Raw genomic sequence first — 15,164 nt, forward strand, 5'->3', positions numbered from 1 at the left:
ATTGCAGAATAAATAATTTAATAATTGAAAATGTTTGAAAACCAATATTGCAGTGTATTGTAGTGTAACACATGATATTATGTGTAACACCCAGCGCAGGGAGGAATTTAGAGACGCACACACTTGTGTAATAAACTTATAATTTTCAGCTGTTGAGCTGTGAGCTTGTAGATCGACTATTTTCAAGTGGCCAAAATGGAAGTGGTATAATGTATGTTTTGCAATAATAATCCAAATCTACAAAGTAACTTGGATAGTTTTCAAAAACATGTAGTGGAGTGGAGTCGAAGTAAAAGTATTGGAAATACTCTGTGTTCAGTAAAGTAAAAGTACCTCAAAATGTTACTTATAAGTACAGTACTTGAGTAAAAGTACTTAGTTACTTTACACCACTGCCATTGAGCATGACATCAGAAGGTCATTGGATGAGAACACAGTTTGCTGCTGAGGCCAAAGGTCAAATCTTAGTAGGCCTATGTCCTCCAAATAATGCCCTTTTCCCTATCAATTACTCACCCCATGGAGAGTTGAAATAAAACAAAATAGATCAGAATAATTAAAGTCTTATAAATAAGTGAATGAATGAACAGCTTTATTTAGAAAATGTTATGAATTAGACAACAGTCAAACTAAAGTATTAATAAATGCAATATAAATAATAGGCCTAATTATAAAACAAATCACAAAACAAACAAAGAGAACAACAAAATAGTAATGTAATTTAACCCACTAAAACCGGGAAAGCATCTGTTATTTTAGATTTTAGCAACATACGTTTATCAGAAAATTCTTCCAATGTAGAACAGTGGTTCTCAAAAATAGCAGATCTACAAGCTCACAGCGGTGTCGTGCTGCGAGCTTCATAGGCCTATACACCTGCTATTTTTGAAAGACTGGATATGGAATTACGGATAGGTTATTCTTACAATAATGTAAAATTATAAATGCAGTAGTCACATGTCAATGACATGTATCCAGACTGTATGACATGATGTCATACAGTCTGGATACTCCACACTGCACATAATGTGATTCTCAGCAGAACCATTAAAGTTGTGATATTAAATCACCTGCGTTTGCCAGGACTGGCACCGCAGTGACCGCACCGTTACTCTCTATGTATACTGTAATCACATATTAAAATTAAACATTTACAATAATATAACTCTAAATTTATATAGAGCACCGAAGTCTTACGGCACTTTCAGTAGAGGGCACCAGTACACAGGTTCATGTATTTTTTTAGTTGCATTATAATCCCCATAGGGGGATTTTAGATCGCTTCATATAAGAACTATGTTTGAAAAATAAACCGACCACCCCGGCCTTTCTGTCAGGGGGGTGGCTGTGTGTCGTTAATGATGTTCATTAATATTTGATACAGCCAGTTTCTGGAGAAAATGGAATTAATGTGGCCACAAAAGCCTTGAAACTACATATGAATGCAATTCGCTGCTAATATATACGTCACGCCCAGCTGTCAACACATTGCTTTCCTGAGATTCCTCGTTGACATAAGCTCAGCTGGTGGTGACCCAACTCGTACTAACCACGAAACATTAAATATCAATAAAATAAAAATAAACGTAATTAACATTAAGTTTATGTTGTGCGACAGGCAGATGCAGCCACCCGCCTACCCGGAAATGTAGTCTCTGGGTTATTTGACTATTTTCTAACGCTTTAAGTGATCTTTGCAATAATAATACTAAAACACATTATTGTCAATGGTAAGAAGTGCACACATGAACCAAACTCCTCTGTCAGTGTCATTTGATAAAAAATCTCTCACACACACAACCTGAAACCAACTTCACCGGGGTCAGTCACCTCCTCTGCAGTAAATCGGACAGGACTTCCGGCATCTTTTGATAATGTTATATATAATAATCTCGTCCAGTCGGTCCAGACCAGCTCACAACATATTATTAGTCAGCAGTATGGAAGTGGGATGCGATATAGAGCTCACAATATAGAGCTAGTTAACACTGTTACTGAACAAACACTCTATAGCAATGATTACTGTCACAATATAGAGCTATTTAACACGGTTACTGAACACACTATAGCAATGATTACTGTCACAATATAGAGCTATTTAACACTGTTACTGAACACACTCTATAGCAATGATTACTGTCACAATATAGAGATATTTTTTAACACTGTTACTGAACACACACTCTATAGCAATGATTACTATCACAATATAGAGCTATTTAACACTGTTACTGAACACACTCTATACTCTATACTATAGAGTATAGAGTGTGTGTTCAGTAACAGTGTTAAATAGCTCTACATTGTGACAGTAATCATTGCTATAGAGTCTATAGCAATGATTACTGTCACAATGTAGAGCTATTTAACACTGTTACAGTACACACTCTATAGCAATGATTACTATCAGAAATAAAGAGCTATTTAACACTAAATGTAACCAAAGCAAATCATTTACCCTACCTTTTAAAGATAATCTTATACTATATACATATTTATTTGTATATGCCTAGTATAGTAACCGCTACTTGGCATGAATCCAGTCATCTTTTCATAAGCCTATTGAAACCATAGGTTGAATGCTTTCACTCAAGCGATAAGTTGCGTCCTAATTGGTTTTTGTTTGCTCTTCTTGGCACTAGGCCTCCTCTCCACAAGGCAACAGTAATTATCTGTCAGTGAAAAGACGGGCCCCCAGGAATGCTGCTGGGCACTGTCTCGTTCGCTGTGTGTAGGAGCTTGTCCACAGAGAGTAGGACCTGCTTATCAAAGGAAGTGGTTTTCAACCCTTTTCATATCACGGTCCATTATTTTATTTATATTTTTTTGTATTTGAGCCACGGACCACCATTTGATGACGTTTAGCCTCTCAGACCCAAAACCCTTTTGTTGTCGTTGGCTCGGTGCATACAATTTTGTCCACAGTTCTGTATGCTGTATTGATGTTGGTACCATTAGGAGAGATGACAGGCAAAAGTTGATAAAAATAACTATACATTCTCTAATTGTGTAGAGTTACAATAAGTAATGCCAGATTTTAACAATTATTTAACTCTTGAGAGCTTAATTTTACACTCTCAGGTTGCCAACTCTCCGTCATTTAGCTGGGGACCACATGGAACCCCCTCAAGGACCACTGGTTGAGAACCACTGATTTGTTTCGCAGTGTTTTTGACTCTTGTAACACAATTTCGGAAATATCTAAGGCTCATGGGATGTAGCTGTATCATTAATACTCAGGCTGGTTTGATGTAGCTGTATCATTAATACTCAGGCTGGTTTGATGTAGCTGTATCATTAATACTATTACTCAGGCTGGTTTGCCTTAAGATGGTGTTTTTTTATTCCACATGCTATAGGTCTGTTGATTGTCATTTCAAGCATTATAGTGTATATCGTAGGAACTGAAGTATTATAGTGTATATCATAAAGGAACTGAAGCATTATAGTGTATATCGTAGGAACTGAAGCATTATAGTGTATATCATAGGAACTGAAGCATTATAGTGTATATCGTAGGAACTGAAGCATTATAGTGTATATCGTAGGAACTGAAGCATTATAGTGTATATCGTAGGAACTTGAAGCATTATAGTGTATCGTAGGAACTAGGAACTGAAGCATTATAGTGTATATCATAAAGGAACTGAAGCATTATAGTGTATATCGTAGGAACTGAAGCATTATAGTGTATATCATAGGAACTGAAGTATTATAGTGTATATCATAAAGGAACTGAAGCATTATAGTGTATATCATAGGAACTGAAGCATTATAGTGTATATCATAGGAACTGAAGTATTATAGTGTATATCGTAGGAACTGAAGCATTATAGTGTATATCATAGGAACTGAAGCATTATAGTGTATATCGTAGGAACTGAAGCATTATAGTGTATATCGTAGGAACTTGAAGCATTATAGTGTATCGTAGGAACTAGGAACTGAAGCATTATAGTGTATATCATAAAGGAACTGAAGCATTATAGTGTATATCGTAGGAACTGAAGCATTATAGTGTATATCATAGGAACTGAAGCATTATAGTGTATATCATAGGAACTGAAGCATTATAGTGTATATCGTAGGAACTGAAGCATTATAGTGTATATCGTAGGAACTGAAGTATTATAGTGTATATCGTAGGAACTTGAAGCATTATAGTGTATCGTAGGAACTAGGAACTGAAGCATTATAGTGTATATCGTAGGAACTGAAGTATTATAGTGTATATCGTAGGAACTGAAGTATTATAGTGTATCGTAGGAACTGAAGTATTATAGTGTATATCGTAGGAACTGAAGTATTATAGTGTATATCATAGGAACTGAAGCATTATAGTGTATATCGTAGGAACTGAAGCATTATAGTGTATATCGTAGGAACTTGAAGCATTATAGTGTGAGTTTATAGGGCATAGCACTGATAGCAGTGGGCGTAGAGATTTAAAAAAGTGGGAGTAGAGATTTACAAAAATATTTATATAAATTATTCTAAGCCTAGAATCAAGCCATCCAGGATCATGAAAAAAATAACATTTGTATATGTAATTATATGATATAGTACATCTAATAAATACACTTAGCGTCTTTCATTTTCATTTATTTTCACAGAATCAAAGGTTTTATAGTCATGACAGGCAGTGGGAATTATTGCATTGATTATGTCATTGTGAGCAGCCTGTAGATATTGGCAGGCACGCAGAGCCATTTTGGTAGAGCATTGATTGATTACGCCATTTTCACACCCTTTGATAATCATTATAGCCTGTTTTAATGTAATGACATTGCAGTAGGCTGCTACTGTATAGCACATGCTGCGCTTCAGGGCACCCAGATGCACTGGTGGAAAATTTGTACTGACATGTTTTAATTAAGTACATTGCAATACAGAAATACACTGTTACAATTAAAAGTCTGGAATACAAAATGTAGGCCTACTTGAGTAAAAGTACAAAAGTATTGGCATCAACATGCACAAAATATTTTGGAAAATAGCCGATCTACAAGCTCACAAGGCATCGCTTGTAGATCGGCTATTTTCAAATGGCCGAAATGAAAGTGGTTAATGTATGTTTTGTAATAATCTAAATCTACAAAGTAACTAGTAACTAAAGTTTTCAAACTGCTGAAGATTGCAGCTAATCATAGAACTAAATCTCTGCTTTCCATCAAACAGATTCTGATTCTAAATAAATGTAATGATACTTATTCCGTTCATCTGCTATTTTTCTGGGTAAAATTTGAAAAAGTAATGAACATTGAGTCATACAAAATATATATTAATAATAATAAAAGATTTACAGCAGGGATGAGATGAAGATAGATACAATAATTAGAAACATTGCACCGAATGGGGTGGTAGAGTCAGCATGTGCCTCCGTAAACAATAGATGAGATCTGCAGTTTCCACCAGCACAGATGTGACTCGTTTGTTAATGTGTGTGTGTGTGTGTGTGTGTGTGTGTGTGTGTGTGTGTGTGTGTGTGTGTGTGTACACGTACGCCTGTAATCCAAATAACTCGAAAACCGTTCTCCCCACCGACTTCAAATTTGACTCGCGTGTACCGCACCACCACACGGAGTGCAGTGCCCGGCCTTGCGTCGGTCAGATAGGTTAATTGGCAGTGTTGATTTTGACAGCTTTTTAGATTTTAGTTTTAGTCATAGTCCTTTGAATAGTGTAGTTTTAGATTTAGTCACATTTTAGTCACCTGGAATGTTTTAGGCTTAGTCTAGTTTTAGCCGACTAAATATCATAGGATTTTAGTCGACTAAATCTACAGTTGATTTAGTCGACTAAAATGTATTTTGGCGGGCCTTGATGCCGTTATAATGACTGATTTTACACTTGCTGAAAATAGCTGACCTAGTGGCACCCTGTGCAGCACCTAGTGGCACCCTGCAGTGCAGCACCTAGTGGCACCCTGCAGTGCAGCACCTAGTGGCACCCTGCAGTGCAGCACCTATAGTGGCACTCTGCAGTGCAGCACCTAGTGGCACTCTGCAGTGCAGCACCTAGTGGCACCCTGCAGTGCAGCACCTAGTGGCACCCTGCAGTGCAGGGCCTAGTGGCACCCTGCAGTGCAGCACCTAGTGGCACCCTGCAGTGCAGCACCTAGTGGCACCCTGCAGTGCAGGGCCTAGTGGCACCCTGCAGTGCAGCACCTAGTGGCACTCTGCAGTGCAGCACCTAGTGGCACTCTGCAGTGCAGCACCTAGTGGCACCCTGCAGTGCAGCACCTAGTGGCACCCTGCAGTGCAGGGCCTAGTGGCACCCTGCAGTGCAGCACCTAGTGGCACCCTGCAGTGCAGGGCCTAGTGGCACCCTGCCGTGCAGCACCTAGTGGCACCCTGCAGTGCAGCACCTAGTGGCACCCTGCAGTGCAGGGCCTAGTGGCACCCTGCAGTGCAGCACCTAGTGGCACCCTGTGCAGCACCTAGTGGCACCCTGCAGTGCAGGGCCTAGTGGCACCCTGCAGTGCAGCACCCTGCAGTGCAGGGCCTAGTGGCACCCTGCAGTGCAGCACCTAGTGGCACCCTGCAGTGCAGCACCTAGTGGCACCCTGCAGTGCAGGGCCTAGTGGCACCCTGCAGTGCAGCACCTAGTGGCACCCTGCAGTGCAGGGCCTAGTGGCACCCAGTGCAGCACCTAGTGGCACCCTGCAGTGCAGCACCTAGTGGCACCCTGCAGTGCAGCACCTAGTGGCACCCTGCAGTGCAGCACCTAGTGGCACCCTGCAGTGCAGCACCTAGTGGCACCCTGCAGTGCAGGGCCTAGTGGCACCCAGTGCAGCACCTAGTGGTACCCTGCAGTGCAGGGCCTAGTGGCACCCTGCAGTGCAGCACCTAGTGGCACCCTGCAGTGCAGCACCTAGTGGCACCCTGCAGTGCAGCACCTAGTGGCACCCTGCAGTGCAGGGCCTAGTGGCACCCTGCAGTGCAGCACCTAGTGGCACCCTGCAGTGCAGGGCCTAGTGGCACCCTGCAGTGCAGCACCTAGTGGCACCCTGCAGTGCAGCACCTAGTGGCACCCTGCAGTGCAGGGCCTAGTGGCACCCTGCAGTGCAGGGCCTAGTGGCACCCTGCAGTGCAGGGCCTAGTGGCACCCTGCAGTGCAGCACCTAGTGGCACCCTGCAGTGCAGCACCTAGTGGCACCCAGTGCAGCACCTAGTGGCACCCTGCAGTGCAGGGCCTAGTGGCACCCTGCAGTGCAGGGCCTAGTGGCACCCTGCAGTGCAGGGCCTAGTGGCACCCTGCAGCGCAGGGCCTAGTGGCACCCAGTGCAGCACCTAGTGGCACCCTGCAGTGCAGGGCCGGCTGAGGAGTTGTTAAGGTCACCCTGACTGAGATGATAAACTGAAGTATGTGAGGATTATCCGGGCGCAGCGCCCAGCCTACTAACCCAAATCTAATCTGCCCCTTCCTATTCGTGTGTAGTACTACCACCAGCCTCAGCCATGGCTGATCCCCACTACACACAGGTGACAGCCACGAGTCTATTTAAAACACGCCGTTTACCATCTATTCACCTGAATAGCTCTTTAAATATTGTGTATAATATTGTCACCTTCGTATACTAATGGCCTATAAGTCGCATTTTTTCAAGTTTTTCAGGAAAGAATTCAAACTGATCCAAAACAAAACTATATGATTTTCTTAATAATTTCACCAACAATTTATGTTAATATAAAAAATAACACTGTCTGTCTGTTATGTAACATAAGAGGATTAAATATAATTAGATTGGATTAAATGGCCTGATTTAGGCTAATTTACCTACCGGTAATTTATACCTAACTTATTCCTGACTTTTTTCAAAAAAATTGCCTAATATTTTGGCCTCAGTCACACTCTTGATGAGATAGGCCATTTCACTATGGCGATTTGACCCGAGGTGGCCATGAAGTGTCATGAGGAGCTGACCTAGGCCAAAAAAATTAAGTTCCCCAATAAATGACTTAGTTTAAGAAGGTGACGATAATGCATTTCTGGTTGCATGTTTTCTGGTGAAACCAGAAAGAAATGCGGATTCCATTACAGAGTAGTATACAATGCAATATAGCCTACTTCTGGGTCGTAGTGTGTGATGACACAGGAAAGTGTTTAGTATCAGATTCAAACTCAATTTGGGAATCATGCTGGGATAATTCCTTATAATATTTAAATGGGATTACTATAGGGAAGTATAATGGTACCCCATATGGTATTGTGGGAAATGTTGGACTGGTGCTACTGGTGTATGAAAGCCCCGGGGGGAAGGGAAGGAAGAGGACAGATGGTTTGTGTCCTCTCCCTACTTTCCTCTCCCTCCCTCGCAGGCTCTGCCTAATCTGAGCGGGTAGAGGGGGACGGGGGGAGGGGAGGGCATTGGGCATTCACACCACCACCTCTCCCTCTCTCCTCTGACTCTGCAGGCAGCTCCCATGCAAGGCTAATACAATACAGACAGAGCCAAACCTCACGGGATAATGGGCAAAAGAAATACCCAACAACTTCTTCATCCCTTAAAGTCGTTGCGCTGAGAGTTACTGCAGTTGGAGCAACCGGAGGCCGATCATGCTCACATCCCACCACCACTATAAGGACGAGCTTTACTGGATAATCTACCCGACGATGTAATTGGGACACGAGAAAAAAACTATCTATTGGAGTCTATACTGGAACTGGAGGCTGCTGTAGTGTACAGTACTACAGTACCATCGGGCTTCCTTTTTTTATCCCACGATTTTTCTAATTGTCTAATCTAGTGTAATACTGCCAGGGCACTGCACTCTCTCTGCCCACCTGGGGAGAGCAACGGACTGACCTCATGCTTCCTTCAATGAGGAGTGAGGAGTCCAAGCCGCTTCTTTTCACCTGACAGGGGGGAGGTCCCAGGGGGAGGCAGTATAGAGACCAGGATTGGGCTTCCATTTGTGGTTTTTGGTTGGATTTCACCACTTCCTCCCGTTTTTTGGATTATGGCTTCTTTGCGGGAACTTTGATATATGTGTCTAGATGTGTTTACGCTGGAAGGTCTTGTTGTGTCACATGTGGTGACAGCGCGAGGAGAAAGGCAGTCAGATAATTAGGTCTTCTTGTGTCAGATGTAGTGACTGGCGAGGAGAAAGGCAGTCAGAGAATTAGGTATCTTGTGTCAGATGTGGTGACTGGTCGAGGACAGGCAGTCACAGAATTAGGTCTTCTTGTGTCAGATGTAGTGACTGGCGAGGACAGGCAGTCACAGAATTAGGTCTTCTTGTGTCAGATGTGGTGACTGGCGAGGACAGGCAGTCACAGAATTAGGTCTTCTTGTGTCAGATGTGGTGACTGGCGAGGAGAAAGGCAGTCACAGAATTAGGTCTTCTTGTGTCAGATGTAGTGACTGGCGAGGAGAAAGGCAGTCAGAGAATTAGGTATCTTGTGTCAGATGTGGTGACTGGCGAGGACAGGCAGTCACAGAATTAGGTCTTCTTGTGTCAGAGGTAGTGACTGGCGAGGACAGGCAGTCACAGAAGAAGGTCTTCTTGTGTCAGATGTAGTGACTGGCGAGGACAGGCAGTCACAGAATTAGGTCTTCTTGTGTCAGATGTGGTGACTGGCGAGGACAGGCAGTCACAGAATTAGGTCTTCTTGTGTCAGATGTAGTGACTGGCGAGGACAGGCAGTCACAGAAGAAGGTCTTCTTGTGTCAGATGTAGTGACTGGCGAGGACAGGCAGTCACAGAATTAGGTCTTCTTGTGTCAGATGTGGTGACTGGCGAGGAGAAAGGCAGTCACAGAATTAGGTCTTCTTGTGTCAGATGTAGTGACTGGCGAGGAGAAACTCAGTCATAGAAAGAACACGGCGATGTCTGCCCGGCAGGGGAAGAGCCGGAGCGGAGCCTACAGCTACTTCCTCAACATGGTGGCCTATCAGGTGAGAGACCGGACGAGTCGACCCTTACAATATTTGTTTTCAAACAGTATCACGATATACACGGTATTATATCACGATGTTTTCATGCGGTTTTTAGGGGTATTGTTGAAGTTACATAACAGTACAACCACCTACAAGGTAACAGAAAGTAAAAGAAAAAGGAGTGACAGAACATTTACACCACACTTTTTGGCATTTTGGCATTCTACAAAAGTATAAATCAAGGTATAGAACTGCAAAATCATAGAATATGCATTCACTGTATCATAAATCTCTGAAAAGAAGGTCCCACCCCTACCTCCACAGCAATGATTTAAGACACGTTTCATAATTCACCTTTTGTCAGACTTATGATTGGTCCCTGACTGACTAACCAGCAGGCTCTTTCTGTCTTGTTCCGTCTTGTTTATGTTGAATTTGCTATAACATCATTTTTTGGAAAAACTATAAACAAACATGATATGCCCAGTCAATAGTAACGACATGTGTTCATGTGCAACCTTGTAGTAGCAAAGAGGTAAATGTTTTGTGAACAGCTGCACAGTAGGTTATGTTCCATATACAGTATACAACACAGGTGCTGAAGGAAGTCAAGGACTTCAAGTACCTGGGCTAATGGGTCAACTCAACCGAGCAAGATCTGAAAGTGAGGAAGGCACTTGCATGGAGGGCCCTGAATGGCATGACCAGTTTATGGAACTCCAATCTCCCCCGTCAAATCAAACTCAGCTTCTTCTACGCAACAGTCTGTTCTGCTATACGGCAGTGAATGCTGGACCCTGAAGCCAACCCTGCAGAAGTCCCTTGACGGATGCTACACCAGAATGCTGCGTGCAAACTGGTGCTCTGGGAACCAACACACAAGCATCGATCACGAGGACGTCCCCTGCTAACATACGTGGATGTACTCAAGAGCGATGCAGGAGTGCAAAGTACCAACGAACTGGCCAGATGTAGGGAGAACCGGGATGACTGGAAACGACGATTGAGGGCTCGTCTGAGGACAACCTATCTTAAAATAGGAAATACAAGCTGAGCTTGTAGATCTGCTATTTGCAAATGGCCAAAATAAAGTGGGTATTAATGAAGGTATGTTTTGTAATAATAACCAAAAATCTACAAAGTAACTAAACTGAATTTCTCAAATAAATGCAGTGGGGTAAAATAAGTCCAAGTATTTTCCACCACTGGGAAAGACATGTTCAAAACCATTACTATCCAGGAAATGGGTTCCAATGGATGCATTGTAGTTCATATTTAGTCTCAAGCTGTTGTTAAAACTTCTATTCATCAAGCATCGCAGTCCCGCCCCCTTTCAGAACGACGAGTGGCCCAGGAAATGATTCAACCAGGCTTTTCAAAAAGTATTTATTTAAAGACGTTTACACCGCAGACAAAGCCAACTCGGCTCGTGACAAATCATGACAACAAACACAATGTTTTGGAAAGATCAAATAATTAGAAAGAAGAAAAATAAATGCAGGGTACAACACTTCAGAGTACAGTTAAAGTAAAACACTTGGTCAAAAACTAGAGCACACACCACTGCAGGTCCACCTTATCATTCAAACCAGATTGTTCGTACTGTAAGGCAAGCTCAGGGGCTCAGGGGTAGAGTGGGAACCGCAAGGTTGCCAGTTCGAACCCGGGTGAATGTAATGCACAAGCAATGTAAAGGGGTGTGTGTGTGTGTGTGTGTGTGTGTGTGTGTGTGTGTGTGTGTGTGTGTGTGTGTGTGTGTGTGTGTGTGTGTGTGTGTGTGTGTGTGTGTGTGTGTGTGTGTGTGTGTGTGTGTGTGTGTGTGTGTGTGTGTGTGTGTGTGTTTACTTTAGGCCTAGAATACTTTCAACGTGGACATTCAACCACTCCACTGTGGTTCTGTTTTGCCAACACTGCCCTGAGTTAAGTAAAGCTTATAGCAGTTATAATTAGGTCTGACCATTAATCCTGTATTAAGGGCGTTTAGCTTGGCCCAGAGGAAGGACGGATGGACAGGCAGGCAGGCAGGCAGGCAGAAGTGCGGAAGGTTTGCCTTTACTGCAGATCGGCTGTACAGAATGAAAATAATGTTACCTTCATTTATAATTGATCATTTATGTAAGCCAACCTGTGGCTGCTATATACAGCATCCTGTAGCTCAAGCTTTGAAAGACGTAGTCACCTTTTCCCACTCAGTATAGAACGCATATTAGAAGGAGCCCATTCACATTCACAGAGAGCTGTTTGGCGTTTATAGACAGCTGTCTTGTTAAGTAACGGAGTGTAGCTGACGCGCCTGCCTGCTCTCAGACACTTGTTTTCTGTAACTATAGTATAAATCAAATGAGAAAGAAAGGAAGAAAAAAAATCTGGTCTTGGTATCGACTCGGTCTCGCCTCCCGTCGGTCTCGACTCGGACTCAACTCGATCCCACACTTGAATTTGGTCTTGACACTTGCTTTAGGTGGACTCAACTACACACTAGTTTTTCCACAAATTGAAGTCCCACCGGCCACCACCATTGGGGCAGAGTCGTTTTTGAGTGGTGCAACCACTCCTATAGACAGCTATGTCTGTCCCTGGGTCCCTGGCTGGCTGTGTCCGGGCACGACAATAGCGTTTGGTTGGTTTTCACCACCAAGTGTCGCTGTTGCGCAGCCTAGTACACACACACACACACACACACACACACACACACACACACAAACACACACTAACTGATGATTTTGGGTGTGACAGTACAGTACAGTACAGTACAGTACAGTACAGTACAGTACAGTACAGTACAGTACAGTACAGTACAGGGACCCCCTGGGGACCCCCACACGGTAACTCTGTAATTTCTCAACCATTTCATTTCAGACGTGGGGCAGCTTGCTGGAACTGGGCCGGCCCTGGGGGTCTGGATGTTCCAGGGACCCCCACACGAAGTTGCACCACTCACTTCACACGGGTGTGATTTTCAAGTTAATTTTACCTACACCAAAAATCTTTTCTGAAAATAGCCGATCTACAAGTTAACAGCATGTCACAACTTGACACATTGGATGCTATGGGGTTCATTTAGGGTTCGTTTTTGAAGCGCTTTTCTATACATCAGTGGTTTTCAACCTATTTCATATCAAGGTCCATTTATTTGTGACAGTTTCTGACCAAGGCTAATGCTGAATTCACATGGGATCAGGCAAAAGGTAGACGGCAAACCGGAAGTAATTTTAGTGGACGGGAGCAGGACGGTAAACGGAACAGGACGGCACGTTAACGGCACACGGCATCAGTGTTAAAATATTTCATCTTTTTACCGTGCCGTCCAGCAGGTCATTGATTTATTTTTTTCATTTTCGTTTTTTCATGTCATATGAAAGCAGCGAATCATAGCTTCAAATGTACATATTGGTTGTTCAGTTTGACCCACCAGTTTTGGAGATATGGCTTATAGAATAATGAGAAAACAGGCTTGAAAGGTTCACTTCTGTGCACTTCAACTTTACACCAAGCTACATGTTTAAGCATTTATCTCATATTTACATGACAATTTCAGCTCTGACATTTATTTCAGACATGCTCTAGTAGGTGAACAATCTGCCTGTGCTATTAACTCATTTTTGATTAAAAATAGTTTTTCTTCTCCTCTGAAAAGTTAGTCTTCCCGCCACGACTGTCTCTGTATCAGAAAGAGTCACATTTATTCTGCATTTAAGCCACGGACCACCATTTGATGACATTTAGCTTCTCAGACCCAAAACTATAGAATATTTTGTTCTCGTTTCATAAGAATTTGACAACAATTCCATGCTGTATTGATGCTGGTAAATCTAAGGAGAGATAATGAAAATAACAATACTTCTTTCTCTCTAAATGTGTAGACTTCTTGTAAATCAAGTAATGCAGATTTTTTTAAATGTAAAACTGCCTTGAGAGAATAAAATGAAACCAAATGGACCCTCCCGGGTCAATTTGGTTTCATTTTACACTCTCAAGAGTTAAAGATCTGTAAGGGTCCATTTGGTTACCAACTCTCCATCATTTTGCTGGGGACCACCTGGAACCCCCTCAATGACCACTGGTTGAAAACCACTGCTATACATCAACGAAAACATTCTAAATATTCCCCCTTGGATGATGATTTTTGTAATCTACAGTGGTGATAGTAACTAAATACATTTACTCAGGTACTATACTTAAGTACAATTTTGAGGTATGTGTACTTTCCTCGAAGGCAAACATTGTACTTTTACTCCACTACATTTATGTGAAAATATGAGTTACTAGTCATTTTTACAAAACCACTTCAACTCTGTATACATTTCGGCCTTTTGAAAAATGGGCAATCTACAAGCTCACAATGCGTCGCGATTGTGAGCTTGCAGATCTGCTATTTTCAAAAGGTTTTTATAGCCTACATTTGAAAACCTGAAATGGGACATTCTGCGTAATGATGAGTACTTTTACTTTTGGCACTTACATTACAAGTACATTTTGATGCCAATAATTATGCGCTTTCACTCACCTACATTTTTCCATAGTTTTACTTCTGCATTGCAGTATTGATACTTTTACTTACCACATAGGATCTCCTCACTGGTCAACAAAAACACCTTGAAGACCCTAACAGGAGCCCTCGTACAAGGTTTCTTCGACTACGCTTGCACGTACCACAGCACCTCTAAGGCCCTTAAAACAAGGCTTGAGACTTCCCAAAACAAAGGGACTACTACTACTACTTGGCCTCACTACCCGAACCCACCTCACCCCTGCCCACTTTGACAGGCTGGAATGGCTTAGGGTTGACGACAGAGTACAGCACCTTGCAATGGGTGTGGTCCACAAGATTCACTATACACCACCAAGATACCCATGTACCTGTCTAAATACTTCCTTAATGTCAACGAAGTCCACACCCACAACACCGGAGGGAGTGCAACAAACCATGTGCAACCCAGATTCAGCACAAACAAGGGACTAAATGTATTTCACTCCTATGCCACCAAAATGTGGAACGCCCTACCAACAGTCATTAAGACATGCAAGACCTTGACTCCTTCAAAACTGCTCTCAAAGGGCAACTACGGACGGCTGCAATTCGAAACTGGCCCCCGTAAAATCTGAATCCCCCTCCCACCCCTGTTCCCCCTCACTGTATATGTTTCTTTTCCCTTTTTACCTCCAATGATGATTTCCTTTTGACTATAGTTGTGTATATTCGTACGTCTCTAAATGTTTTTGTATGGAGTTGTACTTGAAATGTACTGTAATTCTGCAAACTGTTAATAAATCAATCAAT

The 15,164-nt window shown here is 42.6% G+C and overlaps 1 protein-coding gene across 1 annotated transcript in view; it reads left to right on the forward strand.

Moving 5' to 3' along the window:
- Window positions 1-15,164, forward strand: part of serinc4 (serine incorporator 4) — a 36,118-nt gene that overhangs the window by 622 nt on the left and 20,332 nt on the right. The window contains exon 2 of the mRNA XM_080772155.1: window positions 9,786-9,901. Within this exon, the coding sequence (XP_080628281.1) occupies window positions 9,833-9,901 (69 nt within the window). The 5' untranslated portion in view covers window positions 9,786-9,832. The remainder of the gene's footprint in view (window positions 1-9,785; window positions 9,902-15,164) is intronic.

This window comes from Protomyctophum bolini, assembly GCF_963924005.1.
Source record: "Protomyctophum bolini genome assembly, chromosome: 1".
NCBI classification, from domain to species: Eukaryota; Metazoa; Chordata; class Actinopteri; order Myctophiformes; family Myctophidae; genus Protomyctophum; species Protomyctophum bolini.